At 39.4% G+C, this 18,097-nt stretch overlaps 2 protein-coding genes across 3 annotated transcripts; one reads left to right on the top strand and one right to left on the bottom strand.

The window, feature by feature from the left end:
* Positions 1-602: 602 nt before the first annotated feature.
* zgc:163098 (uncharacterized protein LOC100037380 homolog) lies at positions 603-9,182 on the top strand. Of its 2 annotated transcripts, none has more exons than XM_026371025.1 (24): positions 603-722; positions 1,621-1,705; positions 1,886-1,997; positions 2,315-2,424; positions 2,552-2,619; positions 2,713-2,801; positions 2,897-2,961; positions 3,055-3,220; positions 3,339-3,538; positions 3,867-3,910; positions 4,697-4,801; positions 4,890-4,956; positions 5,204-5,376; positions 5,469-5,631; positions 5,729-5,808; positions 5,906-5,993; positions 6,083-6,211; positions 6,344-6,533; positions 6,795-6,866; positions 6,942-7,005; positions 7,093-7,240; positions 7,490-7,600; positions 8,168-8,346; positions 8,436-9,182. In XM_026371025.1, the coding sequence occupies exons 2-24, from the start codon at positions 1,628-1,630 to the stop codon at positions 8,554-8,556; spliced, it is 2,622 nt and encodes an 873-aa protein (XP_026226810.1). In that variant the 5' UTR covers positions 603-722; positions 1,621-1,627; the 3' UTR covers positions 8,557-9,182. The 2 variants fall into 2 exon arrangements, with proteins under 2 accessions (XP_026226810.1, XP_026226809.1); XM_026371024.1 differs by having other exon boundaries at positions 7,090-7,240.
* On the bottom strand, positions 8,910-17,808 carry wdr44 (WD repeat domain 44). Its single transcript, XM_026371023.1, has 21 exons — positions 17,218-17,808; positions 17,002-17,131; positions 16,296-16,329; positions 15,385-15,468; positions 14,326-14,923; positions 13,868-14,016; positions 13,657-13,752; positions 13,398-13,534; positions 12,779-12,862; positions 12,561-12,667; positions 11,947-12,098; positions 11,727-11,865; positions 11,573-11,637; positions 11,311-11,427; positions 11,083-11,205; positions 10,809-11,000; positions 10,597-10,698; positions 10,374-10,489; positions 10,129-10,256; positions 9,896-10,024; positions 8,910-9,812 (listed from the first exon to the last, which is right to left on the bottom strand). Exons 2-21 carry the CDS (start codon positions 17,076-17,078, stop codon positions 9,724-9,726), a joined length of 2,718 nt encoding a protein of 905 aa, XP_026226808.1. The 5' UTR covers positions 17,079-17,131; positions 17,218-17,808; the 3' UTR covers positions 8,910-9,723.
* Positions 17,809-18,097: the final 289 nt, after the last annotated feature.

Genomic DNA, 18,097 nt, shown 5'->3' with positions numbered 1-18,097 from the left:
ACCTGAGCTACTACAGAGTGGTGTGGAACAAAAACAGCACAGTTGGTATCTCTACACTTTACGTACTGTTGGCTTATTATTATTCATAATAATACAACATCGTTTATTGTTAGATTACATTTTGCATATATTGCAATATATACATTTTGAATCTGAATAAGTAAGACGTATTGTATTAACATACAATGGAAATACTCCAGTGAAATGCAAGTAAGTCAAAATTATATCGTATAAGTACAGTGTTTGTGTAATGTTTATTAAATGTTTGCTATGAGTGATAATAGAATTTGACTATATGATATTTTGAGAGTATGCAGCCGTTTCTGGTATTAGTCAGCTGATGGATGATGAGAGTTACTTTATTCTATTATACAACTTAAATATAATATAATATAATATAATATAATATAATATAATATAATATAATATAATATAATATAATATAATATAAAAAAGAGGTTTATAAGACCCATTTAAAGCTCATAATTTAGAGAAAAGCATAATTTGCAGACCATATACAAGATTTCTAAAGTGAAATGATGAGACTGACACTCAGTCCAGTCCCCTTCATGAATATTTACCGACTCATTCATTAGTTATCAGACCAAACACAGCAACCGAGCAGGCGTCCGGGGCTCCGCTCGGAGATCTGTCCTCATGGTAGCATGTTGTGATGCAAACCTCCTGTCCACACTGGTGAAGCAGTAGCATGGACACGCTTTGTAAGTTGCGGTTTGGAGCTGTGTGCATGTAGTGAGGTTAATAATGTCCTGTGTGGTCTGTGGGAGCTTTATGACGGCGGAGAAAAACACACTATCAGACTGTTGTGTTAGCCAGCTAACCGTGCACAGTCAGTGGTTAGCACGTTAACGTTTAGACAGGGTTTTTTTTTGCATCTGTATGAATTATGAGATTAGATAGATAATGAGGATTTAATCAGCTGTATTCAGCATTTCTCCTTAGTTTACCATCTCTGTCTGTGGAGTCCAGCTACTGTGGCGTGAAGCTAACCCTAGCTAACGCCAACGTTAGCAAAGTTAGGTGACAGCTAATGCACTGTCCAGGCCTTTTAAACACGGTTTACTCTACAGAAAGACCAAAACAAGTCGTTTTCCTGCAGCAGTGGACGTTCAGGGTATGTGTTGGATTGTGTTAAATCTGTGAAACCACAGGCTCTAACTGTACATTTTGCGGTGAAATTGATCTGCGTGGCTGTGACAACTTGAGAGTTGTTGACATGCTAAGTTTCCATCTCCTCTTCTGCAGCAGTGGGCAGTGAGTTGGAGGAGATTTAGCTTGTTTAGCATTCAAATGTGCAGAGTTTCAGTTCTTACTTGGCTGAATCACAGATTGGCTGCATATATCTTAAAGGACACATCATAAACACAAATGGGTTAGATGGTATTTTACTGGACTGGTGAAACACAGTCCAGTAAAATTGCAAGTAGCCTACAACTATATATTTTAAACCATATTGGGTATCTTTTTTACAAGAATCTCCATCAGCAAAAAGTCAGAATACTAAAGATTCAATAGAGCTTGATGTTGCTTTTTTATTTCTATCAGCTAATTGTGTATTTTGACAGCCTCTTCATCTGTATTTCTTTAATACTATTGCAGGTTGAGAATGGCAGATCGAAAGGGAAAACCTGTCAATCCAATCAAAACGCTCTCGAAGAAAGAACAAGAAGAGCTCAAGAAAAAGGTAGGAAGACTGGAGGTGTTGCAGTAATGGGTATAATTGAGTGATTTTGATAATACAAATATATATGAAGTCTGCGCTTATTAGTAACAATGTTAAAATTTGTAATTATTTCAGCTGTGAAGAACAGCAAGATTAAAAGTACCTACGTATACTTAATGATGTTTCTGCGTGACTTTCTAGGAGGAAGAAAAAGCAGCAGAGGTTTTCGAAGAGTTCTTGGCGTCATTTGAGAACAGTGACAAAAGCGGCGTGAAAACGTTTGTGCGTGGGGGTATTGTGAACGCAACCAAAGGTCAGCAGCTTGGACTTCATGACTTTCAATTGACCGTTACGATAGGACGCAGCTGGATCGCAAATCTGTTTCCTCTCTTATTCTTCAAGACATGCATGAGTTAAACTGAATTACCTGGAGAACTGAAAATGACAAGCAAAGAATATCAGACGGACTCAGCATTGAAATCATCTTTATCTTTTATTTATGTTTTGGTGCCTACATTTCATGGAAGCTCTGCTCCTCTGTTTTTGACTACTAAAATTACAATTACAGAAATGATAGTTTTCACACCTATTTGCATAGTCAGTGTTGAGGCATTGTTGTGCTTTTTACAGAAGAGGAAGCAGCAGAGGTCAAGAAAAGTAAGCTGTATCGCCCTCCTACAAAGTTTGTTCCTGTGTCCCAGCATGTCTCACCTGTATCATCTACAGAAGGCAAAAAATCTGTAAGTATGTCTATGTAAAAGCACTTATTATACATGTGTCTTAAAATGTTACCTGTGGTCTCTCATTTGGTTAATGCAAAGAAATGATCTGCTGCAACAATAACCAGACTTGCTTTTTGATTAACAGACGTTTAAAAGAAAGTCAGAAGAAAAGAAGAAGAGTAATCTTGAACTCTTTAAAGAAGAACTGAAGTTGTAAGTTTTTCTGCAAATATTCAGTTCATTTCATTCATGTGTTCTTTCATTCATAAATTCAGTAATCTGTTTTTATGTGTATGAAAAATGCAGAATACAAGAAGAGCGTGAGGAAAGGCACAAAAGGAAGAAAAATGACCCCGGAGGAGGATATGGGGATCTGGACATATCAGGACGATCAAGTAAGAGTGCATTCTCAATATGAATGCTTTATTAAATCGAAAACTTTAAAAACCTCTTCATCTCAATCCTTTTTTATCCTGTTACTTTCCTACAGCGTTATATGATGACCTATCAGTGCCGACCACCACTAACCTCTACATTAACTGTATTAGTCCAAAGGTAAATGAGCATACAGACGTTGATCATCTCAGTGCAGCACACGTACCTTTCTCATTGTTCGCTGTTATCTTTTTGGGGGGTTTTTTTTTTCAGATGAATGAGGAAATGCTCTGCAAAGAGTTTGGTAAGTATGGTCCCCTGGCCAGTGTGAAGATTATGTGGCCGCGAACAGACGAGGAGCGATGCAGGACCTCCAACAGAGCCTTTGTGGCTTTCATGACACGGAAAGATGCAGAGAGAGCCTTGGCTGCACTTGATGGTACAGTTGATTTACATACAGCAGTGGCTGATTCAATTAATTACCCCACAACTCTTCAGGTATGTTAATGTTCTACACTCGATGCAGATGTGTGATTAAGTGACATTTTATGATGCAGGGACAGCGATTATGGGTTTTGAAATGAAACTAGGGTGGGGAAAACCAGCTCGCATTCCACCTCAGCCTCTCTATACGCCAGTTGGAGTGAGGGCCACAGTGCCACCCCCATCTGGTCTGCCATTCAACGCTCAGCCAAGGGATCGCTTCCGCAATGACTTCACTAAGCCACTAGGTGTGTCCAAGGGAGAGCTCGACAAGGTAAACTTGTCACTGTTCTCTGCTGTGTCTGCATGATAGTTGGCGATTTCAGTTGGCATGGTAGGCTCTTGATGAGTGCTGCAGTAGTGTCTGCATTACTATGTATTAAAAATGTTCTTAAAACTTTTAAATCCCTTTGGTAAACTAGTTAAGGTAGTCGACTTAGTGTTTTACAATCATTTCTCATAGTAATGAAGCTGTGTCAACCTCCCTTTATTTCATTGTCTATGAATTGTCATTTTCTATGCTGTATGTATCCTGCAGTGTTTCATTTGTACAAGAACTCACTTTTTAATATTTTCACTATTTGATTTGACTTCACAAACAGACTCTGTCCGAAGCCATAGTCAAAGTGGTTATCCCAGCCGAAAGGTACCCACACTCTTCTTACTACGCCTGACTAGCTGTTGTAATACAACTGTTTTAGGGCAGAGGCTGCGGTGCACTTTTTGCGTATCCACATACATAAGGCAAGATATTTTCTTCTATCTGCATAGATCAGAAGTCCAGTTGCTATGACTCAACTTCCTGATAGCTTCACCTTGATGAATCGGATCGGAAACGTTGGTTAGATGTTAACATTGTGCATTCTGACCTTATTTTCAGCCTTCTTGGCTAACATCACATTTGGCAATGTGATGTTACAACTTGAGTAGAATTAGCTTAAAAATGCATCGGATCATATAAACAACTCCACTAAACGTTTAAAAATATTTTTTCTCTATCACCACTATGTAAAAAACATTAGGTTTCATAACAAAAAAAAAAAATCATAAAAATAATTCACCAGCCTCCCCAAGCTTGACACCCTGGAATCATCTTTGACTCATTTAATACAAACACATGTGCACCCAGCATTTCCTGTAGACCGGTTGAGACACTGCAGACCAATACAGCTAGAAGGCAGGTAGATTTAACATTGAAACTCAAATCTAACAAACTGTTGCAGGCTTCAGTTGTGATTAATATAAACTGCAGCTCTACATCTGGCACATAATCAGAAGATGCTGACATATAGCCATATATGAATTGTTCTTATTGTTCACATAATAACTGACCAGCGACTTGCAGAGCCTCATGCTGTAACTAAGGAGAGACACGTTTGCATTGGGAGTTTTGACTTAAACCCTGGTTTGATAAACTTTTCTTTCTTCACAGGAATCTGCTATTCCTTATTCATAGGATGATAGAGTTTGTGGTGCGAGAAGGCCCAGTGTTTGAAGCGATAATAATGAACAAAGAGAAAAACAATCCAGAATACAAGTGAGTATTGCTGTATGTGGTTGTGTGTTGTTTTCTAAAGTTACCTTGTAGGGTACGTATTTAATGTGATCATTTGTTATTGAATCAGGTTCCTTTTTGACAACAAAAGCCAAGATCATGTGTACTATCGCTGGAAACTGTTTTCCATCCTCCAGGTATGTTTTTACTGTAACATTTACCTTGCTGTGCCAAGTTGCATCCACGTACAGTCTATGTGGAAGAACTGAATGTTTTTACTTACTAATAATTAAAGTTAACCTGTTAATCAAATTTGATATAGAATAGCTGCTGGACCTTTTGAATTCTCCAGTTCTTTACAGACAGCATTAATGTTATTTCATGAAATCGCAAATTTTGATGTATCAGTATGTGAGTTTCTACACACCTGACGTTCATCCACAGGGAGAGTCTCCAGCAGAGTGGAGGACCACAGATTTCCGTATGTTTCGCGGAGGGTCTTTATGGAGACCTCCTGTCATAAACAGCTACTCTCAGAGAGGTGAAGAGAGGGGAGAGGAGGTGGAGGAGGATGCTTCCCCTGAGGAAGAGGTGAAGAAAGGACAGCTCCGATCTGAGTAAGAAACTCCAGCAGGCATAGCAACGTTTATTTGATGGTGTTAGTAATGTGAGTTTAAACATCAGTTATCCTTCTGTAACCCCCATTCAGGCACAGAGAGAGACTGGAGACGCTCCTCAAAGAGCTCACTCCAAGCAGAGAAGATATCGCCAATGCCATGCTGTTCTGTCTTGACCGAGCAGACGCAGCAGAGGAAGTGGTCGGAGTTATCACTGAATCTTTTTCCCTACTTCAGACACCCCTGCAGAAGAAGGCTAGTTTGCTTCCATCAAGTCTTAATATGATCACAGTAGCACAGTATGTACAGAGTAGATGTTTCACTTACATAATCTTTGTCATCATTCTCACAGATGGCCAGATTGTATCTCGTGTCAGACGTTCTGCACAACTCATGTGCTAAAGTAGCCGGTGCATCATATTATCGTAAATAGTAAGAGACTTTGCCTCAATTCATCTTCAACACTTTTATCATGTTTTCTTTGTTCTCCATGTGTAAGCTTGAAGTGTTTCTATTACTGTCTTGTCAGTTTTGAAGCGAAGCTACCGCAGATATTTGGAGACCTTAATGCAGCACACAAAAACATACAAGCCAGGTTGCAGGCTGAGCAGTTTAAGGTAATTGTGTCTTTCATTTACTTAACAAAAGGACATCTACCAGACAACTGGAAATGAAAAAATAATATTTACATTTCCTGTCTCCACAGCAAAAGGTCATGAATTGTTTTAGAGCATGGGAGGACTGGGCCATATACCCAGAGTCTTATCTAATCCACCTTCAAAACATCTTTCTGGGCTTTGCCAAAGTAGGAGAGGAGTTAACAGAGACGGCAGAGGTAAGTTAACAATTCCAGACTTACATATATATATGTATGTGTATATATGTATGTCATATAGTTTGATTGTAATTGAATGTAACTAGTTATCTGTTTAAGTAAATCTATGTGCATTTATCTGTATGTTTGCAGGAAGTATCCTCTGATCTCGATGGTGCGCCAATGGACAGTACAGATTTAGACGGGTTACCTTTGGATACAGCTCCTGTTGATGACCTTGACGGCTGCCCATTGGGCTGGGATCCTCTGGATGGAGTTCCTGTTGATGACATAGATGGTGTTCCCTTAGGAGCTGCCATTGACAGCATCGATGGCATACCTTGTGAGTCCACTACTACATACAGTCGTGAAAGTAGACTGTCAACCACAAGTGCAAAGTTTTCTGTTCCTGTGGTGAAGTATCTGCCCAACTCAAGTGTCTTAGGTCAATACACTGCTCCACTCTTCAATGTTGCTTATGTAATTTTGGCTGTGGATTAAATACAGAATGTGTACAGGTGCAAATAAAGTTATCAACATCATTACATGGCAAACATAAACCATAATATTGGTGTGACTGAAATAAGCTTTGTTTTTTCCTTAGTGGATGTTGCTCACTCCAGAGTGCCTTTATCTAAGTGGGAGAAGACCGGTGACACTGGGACATGTCCACAAGGTAAGGCAGGTCATCATGCACTGTATATCAATCTTCCCCCGATGAACCTGCTCATTTTTCTTCATTCTCTTTTAGCCAAATCTGAGTCTAAGTGGGACACTGTGGTGGAGCAAGACAGTAATAAGGAAGTCAGTGTGAGGTAAGGCTGCATCACCAGCACAGAGTATATACAGAACCACTCAAATAGCACTGGAACTCATAGTTCTCTGCTCTGCCCTGTCAGTAGTGTTAACCCACAGGGTGGAGACGAGTCAGAGAGCGGCAGTAGCGATGACTCCTCCAGTTTGTCTAAATATGACAGCGCTGCCTTCCAAAGCTCCCTCAGAAGTTTTCAAATGTGTGAGAGCAAAAGGAAAAGGTTGAGAGAACTGGAGGCAAGTGAACATTTTTTATCAGGTATCCATATCTGCTTGTGTTGTCTTCCAGATGTTTGCACTATTTAATTTAGAAAGGAAGAGACAACTGAAATGTTTTTTTTAAATAGGACAGTGTATTGGTGCAATTCCCTTATACCATTTTATTTGATTCTATAGTTATCCATCTAACCTATTGTAGTGTGTTAAATGGTTTGAAAATATCAAATTACATTTAATATGCAGAACTGATTGGATTGTATGACACAGGTAAAGGTAATGAACATCCAAGATGAGTTGGAATGCGGTAAGAGGCCGAGCAAGCCTGGAATGAGCATCCAACAACAGGTGGAGCACTACAGAAACAAACTGCTACAGAAGGTGAGCTACTGGAAAGCTGTGTACTGGAGCTTTGAATTCGTACAGCATGATTACAGCAGTTAAATACACAGTTATTTACACACAGTATTTATTCCACAGAGATGTGTCTCTAAAGTAAAATTGCAATGATGACAGTTGTGCAATATAAGCATTTCTCTTATCAAACTGTTAAATAATAAAATACACAGCACAGCAGCCGAAGAGCAGCTGCAGAGTCATTTAATCCAATGAGTACCCACTATATAGAAGGAAAGTTTAGTATTTTCCTAGTGTGTTTGCCCAAAGATAAAACCAGGATTTAAAGCTTACTGCACCACTACCTGAGTTGTTTTACTGAATGAATTGGGGTCATGCTTTTTCAAATTCTTGCCCAAGCAAAACAAAAAAACCAGCCACTAAAAACAGTGCTATTGTTACTATTACTGTAGGTGGAACAGTTAGACACAAGTTAACCAAACATTTCTCAGTAGGTGTGACTGAGTTTGTATTTTAGAAGCATAGATGGTATTTTGCATCTTCTAAACCTGTGTCTGACTTCCTTGGGATGCTTTACCACATCTACTGTAGGAGTTTGAAATAGATGAAGGAAAGAATGAGAAAACACCACTGAAGTCCAAAGACAGGTCAAAGGAGGACAGAAGAGACAAAGAAAGAAACAAAAGAAGCGACGATGAGGACAGAGGACGAAGAGGGAGTGGAGATCCTGATGACCAGACTGGAAAATGGAGGAGCATCTCTCCTTTTAGGCAAGTTCCAGGAGTTGTAGTTTTTATCACTCAGCCAGATTTTTACTCTTGAAGGTCGATCTGTTTCATTCTTTATATCCATCTGACAGAACAAGGTCTCCCAAGTGGTCTAAACGTTCTCGAACGCCATCTCCAGACCAGAAGGTGGGGAAGTCCAGGTCACGGTCACCTCATCACTCCCACAAGAAGACAAAGAAGAGCAAACATTGACTCTCTGCTCTGGACCTTGCCATCCATTAGCTTGCTTGCGTTACACAGTGCACTCCTGCAGTGCTCTTTAAACAGACCGGCAGGTCTCTTCTCTTGGTCCCAACTCACACCATCCATGTAAAATTCAGCAGTCTTTTGTACAAAGTTTGAACACTGTAACTAAATATATTTTTGTTTTAATATTTGTTTTTAAGATGATAACCAGAAATATTGCTGCAAAGTTCTGACATGAAATAAATCACTGTTGGTGGTGAACATTTGTGTATGAGGCTCATGATTAATGTGGCTTGGTATCAAAGTATTGTTACTAAATTTTTAAGGTTAAAAAAAAAAAGAAAAAGGGACAATCATTGTTCTAGTTTGTGTGGATTTTTATTGAGGAAATTAATAGAGCTTTTTTTGGTTTGTTTACAAAATGAGTATGCAATGTTACACAGATAATTTACAGTACTATTTTTATATAATGAAATGTGCTTTCATTGATCCAAGAAATGTATGAAAAGTATTCAAGAGCCTGTGTTTTTACTGAAAAGCTTACAATACCCAGCCCCTCGAGTAACCATATATGGACTTTCTGTCATCCACTGAAATGTTTCAAAAAGCAATCTAGTTTTTGTAGGCACAAATCAAAAGTTAAACCACTTTTCTTTCACGACAAATTCACTTTGCTTTACACAAGGCATTAAAATTTGTGATCGACGTTAGGACAGTATCTTACGAGTTAATTTTTCTGAAATGTGGGAGCAAAAGAAACCAGTTAGGTGTCCATACTGTTACAGCTTTCTAGCTAAACTTAGTATACAGTTGTAAATCTAAACGTACATGCCTGAACAGATTCAGTTTCTGCTCAAACCAGAAGTGCTTGTCATTGCCAGGTGTTTTTCTTTTCTTAATGCCAACCAAATCACAGTTGCTTGGTATTTAAAAAAATAGAAATATGACAGGGAATCACACCATGTCTGCTTTGTCTGCTGCCTTCTGTCCATTTCTGTTCTCTGTGCCATCATCTACGTAGGATTCCTCTCCTGAAAAGCTACACACAGCTCGTTGTCTCAGAGCGTTAACCAGTATGTAGTTGGGTGACGTCAGAGTACCCTGATGGCTTTCCTCCAACCTTAGGGCCAGTGTTCAACAGGCCTGAACAAGTGCTAACAACCTCTGAGTTGCTCAGTACTTTTTTAAATTGATGAAAACCTTTATGGCTCCAGTGAAGTCAGCAGAGAGAAGAACCTCTGTGTGATCTGTCTTCAGGGCTCCTGGAAAGGACAATACAGTTAACACTGAAGTGGCTGTCCTCCTGTCATGAAATCTGTCCCTGAATCAATTCACGTGAACATACCTGAGGGTATTGTTTCAGAGTCTGTAGAGTCCAGACACTCCGCTTCTGGTTTCTCTGCCCCAGTTTCCTGTGGAACAATTAGGCCTGGGTGGGGTGCAAAAATGGCTGAGGTGACCACGGCATTGTGTGCTGAAAGATAAATTGTTAATTAGTGACTGTTCAATCAAAAGGTCTAACAAAAGACAGATGAATTAAAAATGCTGATTTAATACAACTACACACAAAACTGTTACCTTTAATCCCTTCCCAGAAGTCATTGCGGTCTCGTCGTACAGATGTGAACTTGCTCAGGTCATGGTAAGTGCTCCAGATGTATACATACTTATCCTCTGAGCCGCTGACTATGAAGGAATAGTCGTGACTGCAGAGAAATAGTCCCAAAATAAAATGATTTTTTGTGGTTTAGTCTCTAAAACTGACCGACTAAAACTAAATGATTTATGAGGAAGATAAAAAGACAAAAAGAAACCTTGCTTACCTGAAGCTTGCTTTGATCTGACTGCTGCTGTTGACGTAACCCTTATATTTCATGGACAGAGACAAATCCCTCAGGTCATAAAGGCGAATGCGGGAATCATTTGAGGTCACCAAAATCTGTCAGGGAAGGAAGAGAGGCAATTTATCATTTAATAAATCTGACTAACATGCCTCACCATGGGTACATGAAACATACTATACTTGTAGTGGAAGTAAAGCATTACCTTATTCTCCCCAGGTAAAGGCTCAATGCCAGTGATCTTGCGTCCAACTTTGTTCCTGCCTCTTGTGGACCTCACATGAATCTGAGTGTGGTATTTCAGACGCTAAACAATGTACAAACAGAGGTAAAAAACAAAACAAAACAAAAAACTAATTTGAATCTGGAATTAATACGGTCATGTCATAAATGGATAATGAGGTCATGACTGAGTACCTCTGTGTCATAGAAGATACATCGGCCATCGTAGGTACCAATAACAGCATACTTCCCATTTTGGCAGAAGTTGGCAGCAGTGATGAGTCGTGTCTGGCCATCCACCTCATTCCACAGCGCTACCTTCTTGTCTGGAATATTCCAGAGCCGTAGTTTCCCATCCAGAGAGCCGCTTAAAAAGTATCGGTCATCCTGGCAAACATGAAAAAAGGTGTTATTGTAAATGCCGCCTGACGGCCAAAATAATAGATGTGTGATTTGTGACTCAACTTACTCTGGGATGGAAAGCAATGGCTGTGACAAAATCAATATGCTGAAAGCAGCAGAGACACTCTCGCCTGGATATGTGCCATAACCTGACTGTTTTATCCATGGAAGAGGAGAGCAGGAAAAAGTTCTAGATGTACACAAAAAACAGAAAAAGTGAGAAGAGATAGAACCTTTACAGCGGGCATCTAAAACATGAACGAGAGAGGAAAAGAAATGCCAGTAAGACCATCACCTTAGACCAGGATAAGTCCAACAGATCAGCAGTGTGACCCTTGTACTTGCAAAAAGGGACTTGACGAAAAGGGGCATTCCTATCTTCTGTTTCTGGGTCCTCTGGAATACAACTTGCCTAAGATGAGAGTGCAACCTATTACTAAAACACAGTCTTGTACTGTAAAATACTCACACTGCAATTATTAAAAAAGTATCTGGTTGTTAGAATATTTTCTATAAAAGTAAGATTATTTAAAATCCGACAGATTTCTTTTACTCACTCCAGGATCTGTGTCAGATTTAGAGGAGCATAAACTTTCCTGGGAAGGAGAAGGCGAAACCCGACCTGGAGGAGCCAAAACAAAACAAATCTTGCTTCAGCCAAAATTGGGCATCTAAATCAATCATTAAAACCTGCAATGCTGATAGCATTACCTTCTGTGTTGTATTTTAATCTCATGTTATTGAAGTAGTCAAAGGCAGTCTTCAAGACCCAGATGCGAACTACATTATCTTGACCTGCAGTTGCCAGCAGCCTCCCACAGTGAGAGAACTTCATTGTCCAAACAGCCCCCTGACAAAAAGACAAAGATGCTGTAATACAAGCCTTTATTGGCGCACTCGTTAACATTAAGTAAAATACAGATGATCTTACCATGTGCTCCCCGCTTAGGTCCTGCACAACCTTAATCTGATCAAAGTCAAATGGACCCTTAAAGCTGTGTGCTGCCTTGAATTTGGCAGGTCTGGTGTAGGGCATGCCCTCATCGTCACTAGATGATGGATCGTCCTGATCGGTATGAAACACTGAAACACACCCAATCAGGAAGCATAAATAAGGTGATTAAAGCCTTGCTCAGCACTGATAAGTCCTGAGCACGTGTTGCCATTGGCATCAACATCTTCAACAAAAGCAAAAAGCCATTAGGCAAATGTGACAAAATGTGTTCCTTTTATTGATTTGTGGATTTAGATGATTCAGTACTCATGAGATTCTATCAACCTGGTGGTTTTCATGTTGTGGTTGATATAAGTACTGAGTACTCATGATGACTGCTGCCCACAATGTTAAATTATTAACTAAATGATGTTGTGGTTGGCTGGTGTTTTTGACTGCTTCCATTATTTTTATGAAAAGGTGAATTAGGTTATTTTTCCTGTAATATATATGGACATGTTAACTATTTCTTACATAGTTACAAGTACATAGGTAAATATTAAATTTATGTAAAAAAAACAAAACAAAACAATTATTATTAATTATTTCACCTTCATCACGGACGCTTTTGACTTTGTTGACCGCCTTTTCTCCATATTCTTCAGCAAGATGCTTGGCCTTTTTCACAGATTTGCCCAGGAATTTTTTTAACTGGGTTCTGGGTAGAAATAAGGAACAACAAATGATTACAGTCTGCATTTAAATATGTGGTGAGAAAAGCAAGACAATCTATTACAATAGCACACTCCATGGAATTCCTAATCCTTACGTTTTCTGTTTCAGTTTTCCTCCATCGGTGTCTGCCAGTGGAGCCTGAGGCTTCTCATCATCATCTGACTGTGCTGCATCATTCCTGAAAGGTAAAAATACAACATCAACTTCCTCTAGAAAATGTACGGTGCATTATTACCTTATGGGGGCTTAAAAGTCTATTCATTGCAAAATAATGTAATAATAATAAATAACACTGCCAATTCTAAAACAATGGAAATGCTGCCCAAATCACAAGAGTGTTCTTTGACCAGGTACAAACCTGAAAGCTTGATATGATACATTCTGTACATTTTGTCCACCTTTAGACCTTCGTGTGTTGCGACGAAAGCGCTAGTTTTTTTTAGATTTGAGGTGAGGACATGTCACCATTTCCTCTTGTCTATTAGTGCTTCACTAATGTGATATGAACAGTTTCTTTATGCTGCTGAGTACATGCTCAGTGAACGTTATATTCTTTCAACTTGCAGATGTTTTTTTTTCCCCTTTACATTATTTGTGTTTCCATTGTCTTAATCAGAATGGGTGTTAACATTGAGACCTTCTCTAGGTTCTCTATAACAATCAAATGTAAAAATACTACTTTTGCTAATATAGAGAAACATTTTTCTCCTTACGTAATATACTCCTTTGTCCTTCTCATGATGTGCAGAGTCAAGGGGTTAATCCCAGCAGGAAGTTTTTCTTCTGCCTGGATTAAAGGGATCTCTTCCCCAGTATCCAGATTCTTGATCATTACACTAGCCAGGATTTCCTGTTTTACAATAGCAAACGAATATCAATTTTAATGCATGTACATTTACTGGAAGAGACTGAAATATGGCTTGGATTCAAACCGAATAAGGCCAATAAAATGAAAGACAAATGGACTCTTACTTCATCTGTCAGTTCTCTGCCAGAGTTGGAACGGGGACGTTGAGGGCCTGGAGTTTGTCCTCCACTTAGAGATGAGGCCTGTTCATCCTCATTTTCCTTAAAAAAAAAAACAAAAAAAACAAAACAAAAACATTATAGCATTACAGCATTATATATTTAAGTTTTAGTATCTCTGGAAGAAAAATAAGCTGAGGTTCACAGCCTCGCTCACCTGTGCTGTCACCACTTTGTCTCCACTGGTGGCACTGGCCAGATCCAGGGAATGTTGCAGCTCTTTGGTTATACTCCTGACTGTGCTGCTAGGAGACACCAGGCCACAGGGCTCCAGAGCATCACTGCTGACTGAACCCACCGCAGACACTGAACAATTAAACAACAGAGCATGTCATCTGAAAAAATCATTTCCACTACAAGAATGCTCCCCAAATACTTGACTTTCTAGTTAGTAATAAATAATGTTATTCTGTAGTTATGCTTATTCATGACAGACCAGTATAATGCTGTTTACATTCTATTCCAACTCAGATGGTCTAAAGATTGTACCTAACAGCAGTGTACAGCACTGTAAACTGTACTAATCTAGTTATGTCTTAAAGGTTGAATTCAAGGTTTCAAAAATACATTCTGAATCAATTTAACACTTGTGAATATTTATGAAGCGTTCTTTACCTTCCAGACTACTTGGCCTCAGACATTCCTGAGACTTCTTAGAAGGTAGACTCTGCCAAGACGGCGGAGGCGGTCGTGGAGGAGGACCTCCACTGGGAGGAGGTGGGCGTGAAGGAGGAGGCTTCTTGGTGCTGGCTACTATGTCTGGTTCCACTGTGAACTGACGTGGGGGTTTTGTGGGCCCAGTGGAGTCAGTTGGTCTGTCTGTGAATGGGACTTGGTCTAAGATGTCTGCAGGTTTCTGCTCCTGCTCCCTTTCTTCAACCACAGCAGCCCCATCAGGCCCACTCTGTCTTATGGTACTGGTAATATCCGGAGGCCGAACACATCCTTGTGCACCAGCTGACGGCCCTGGGAGATCTGAAGGGTCAGGAGCAGGTATACAGCATGCTCCACTTGTTACGGTTTCCTGTTGTTCATCTTGACTCTCAACCACCTGAGGTTCAATAGCTGGTACTGCAGGCTCCACAGGATCTTCCTGAGCACCATTCTCTTCCTTTGGCTCTGCTTTTCCATCAACGTGTAGCTGATCTAATAGTTGAACCACTTCACCAACATCACTTCCCTTTTGACTCTCCTCAATGATACTATCAATAATCTATGAGGAAGAAAGAAATAGCAGTTAATTAACATCACTACAGCAACTCTGATTCTATGCAGCTTCTATGTATAATTTAGGTACAAAAGAATATGTTAGGGTATAAGTACATTTACATTTTCTCGTTTTCATTGCAGATAACAAAAAACAAAAACTGACACCCAATGGATGGATGGCCATTTCTACAACATACCACCATAGATGATGGCTCAATATGACCCTGGACTTAATCCAATCAGAAATTAAATTGAATTCACATTGATTGTAATTTTGTTGTGGACAGGGCTCAGTATGGGTACTCAGCTGCAGTTACTGACCCCCATATGCAGTAAGCTGTGATGCCTGTCGTTGATCCTGTGACTGTACACTATCCTCATAAAGAAAAAAAAAAAAAAAAAAAAAAAACAAGCATATGATCAAACTCTGATATCAAGAAATCCTTTCTCTTAAGAAAACCATACCTGTAGGGAATCATCTTGCTGAGGCTCAGATATGGACGCTTTGCAGCTCACGTCTTGTGCAGTGTTTACTGATCTCTGGGAAAGCTGTTCAGAAGACAATAATGCTAATATATCTATGCATGAAACACAGTTGCACTTTAATGTAAATCAAGGTTTTCAGTACACTTTTCTGATTTCAGGTGCAGGACTAATGCTAGCAAGGTTCACTTGTGCATTTCAATCTCAGTTCTGTATTGTGTTGCAGCTGAGGCAGTTTGCATGTATTTGCTATCTCTTATGATCCGGACTAATTTAAATTTCAGTTGTAACTGTCTGTGTGGGAAGGGCAGACAGGCCAACAAGGCCAGATGATTCATTTACATTTTCCTCGCTGTTAGGAGGGAGGCACTGGCTAATCAAGCCAGGGATCAAGGCAAAGGGTTGAATATTTGCAGTCAGTGACTCATTACTAAACAAACTGTTACTGTTTTAACAATTCTTTTACATATCTTACTTTGACGCGATTTAAGGTATGTGCAACTTCGAGTAGAACTAACAAACACTGCAGTCACCTCTAGATAGTCAAACATGTGATGCTATAACACTGTATTGCATTATTTGGCCTCTATAACTATTGGTGGCCAGCTGGCAAAATACCAAGACCAAGTCTGACTAAAGTACTAAACAAGCAGGTGGCCATTTTGCTACATAACAAACACTAAAAGCAAATGTAGTCTACCTGATACAACGACCTACCTTCAGAGATTCAGTAAGGCAATAGAAAGGATACCATCATGACAACATTAAATTCTAGGTATTAGCTATGCACGTCATTTTCTAGCCTTAAAAACATATAATCAAATCTGAAATAATAATTCCAATAGCAACAATACAACATCGTTTCAACAGGGCCTCAGTTTATATAAACATACCTTAGGTGAAGGAATGACAAACTTTGCAGGGGATCTGAAAACACAAACAGAATACAGTTCAAACACACAATAAGAGATAATGTTAATGCTATAATATAAAGAGAGACATAATAAAGTCAATAGACAGCATAACAGTTAAATCTGGAAGTAGTTTTCTTACATCCATCTATTGCAAACTGGCTGTATTTTGTAATATTACTCTGTAAAATCTATCTGTTTAAGCTCGCCTTCGGCCAATACGCCAAGCTCAGTAATATCTTCTTGGAGTAAAAACTATGTCTTTCAATTAAACTACAGATTTGCTTCTTTGTTTCAGTTTTCCAGGTACCTGTTCCTCCAAACAAACGTTATCCTACTGCTCCAGCATTTCAGGAATAACACCATGTGACTTGTTTGTTGAGGTTGACTCCCTGTACTAACAGCTGGACAACTTTAGGAGCTGCTGTATAACACTACACAACACAATTCAATAGTTTAATTACATCATTTATTTACTTATCATTTGCACCTAGCATGCTTTTAAAACAGTTGAGTTATTATGGTCTCTATAAGCATTTAACGTCAACTACTTAACGTTAGCTGTCATTGCTAAGTTGGTCAGATACGCTAAACGACACAAGACATGAAAGCAAGCGGAAAACAAGTGAATCAGTCACTTCCATCAGAGATAATCATCATAATATATAATCATAATGTGTTTTCTTACACTTTTGGAGATGGAGTAAAATTAACGTCCTCTGGAGCATCATAGAATTCCTCGGTGTCACTTGTATCTGAAGCCATGCTAACGTCAATGTTGACTGCTAGCTTGTCAGGCAGCTGTCTAAAAGCCTAACCTGCGAAAGATTTAAATGTTAAAACACATGCGCTTCTCTCTACACACCGCATTCTTGATAATAATGTTATAAACGTAAATGCTTGCCTCTGGTGTCGTCAAACGACCATTTTGCTGCCAAACCTTACGCCATAACGTTACAGTATGCTAGCCAGGTGCTATGCTAGGCTAACAGCTGTGATGTGGTCGTACGACTGACCAACACCTACTGCTAACTAGCTTTCTGCTCTCTTTTCAATCTGCCTCGTTGACGGCAAAGTATGTTCCACGAAAGCAAACACCCAAAACGCGTTTTTACACCTGGTCAAGTGGTAAGCTGGCGGAACAAGTGAACTATGACATAAACAAACCAGTAAAAAAATCATCAAAATGAAAAGGAGGGGCACAGACGCCCTCTTCTTCTTCTTCTCTGGGGTTTTAAAGCAGCCGATCTCCAAAAATGTGACATTGCTGCCATCTGTAGGAATCTTATCGCGTTGCCTTATTCAAATTCTTTTCATAAGTCCAGATGTTATTAAGGAGTTATATACACTTCGTCTTTCGAGGCGTCTACTATTCAGAATATCCTTCAATCATTTCCCTTTGAACCTCTCCTCCTGCTATACATCCTACATGTTTCAGTTTCATCTGTTTCTGGCTCCTGACAGTCGCTGCACAACCCGTGTTCATGTTTACGGACGCCCTCTTCTTCTTCTACTTCACTGTTGTGACAGGTGCGATGACTTGGATACATTACTGCCCTCTACTGGCCTCGTTGGAGAACCACGTTATTATTATTATTATTATTATTATCATTGAAGTACAAAACACTTTCAAAGGCTGGAAAACATTTTTAACCAAGGATGAGAAGCTTATTACTGTAATCACCGTAGTCTAGAGCCTTAGTCATACACTTCTCGATTTTTGAATAGTGTCCTGATATTTTAAAATATAAAAATCTTAGAGCAGCATCCATTTTTAATTAATA

The sequence above is a fragment of the Anabas testudineus genome, chromosome 14 (assembly GCF_900324465.2).
Source record: "Anabas testudineus chromosome 14, fAnaTes1.2, whole genome shotgun sequence".
In the NCBI taxonomy this organism is placed as follows: Eukaryota; Metazoa; Chordata; class Actinopteri; order Anabantiformes; family Anabantidae; genus Anabas; species Anabas testudineus.
The sequence above is the reverse complement of the archived record's forward strand: the minus strand, read 5'-3'. Positions and strand labels throughout refer to the sequence as shown.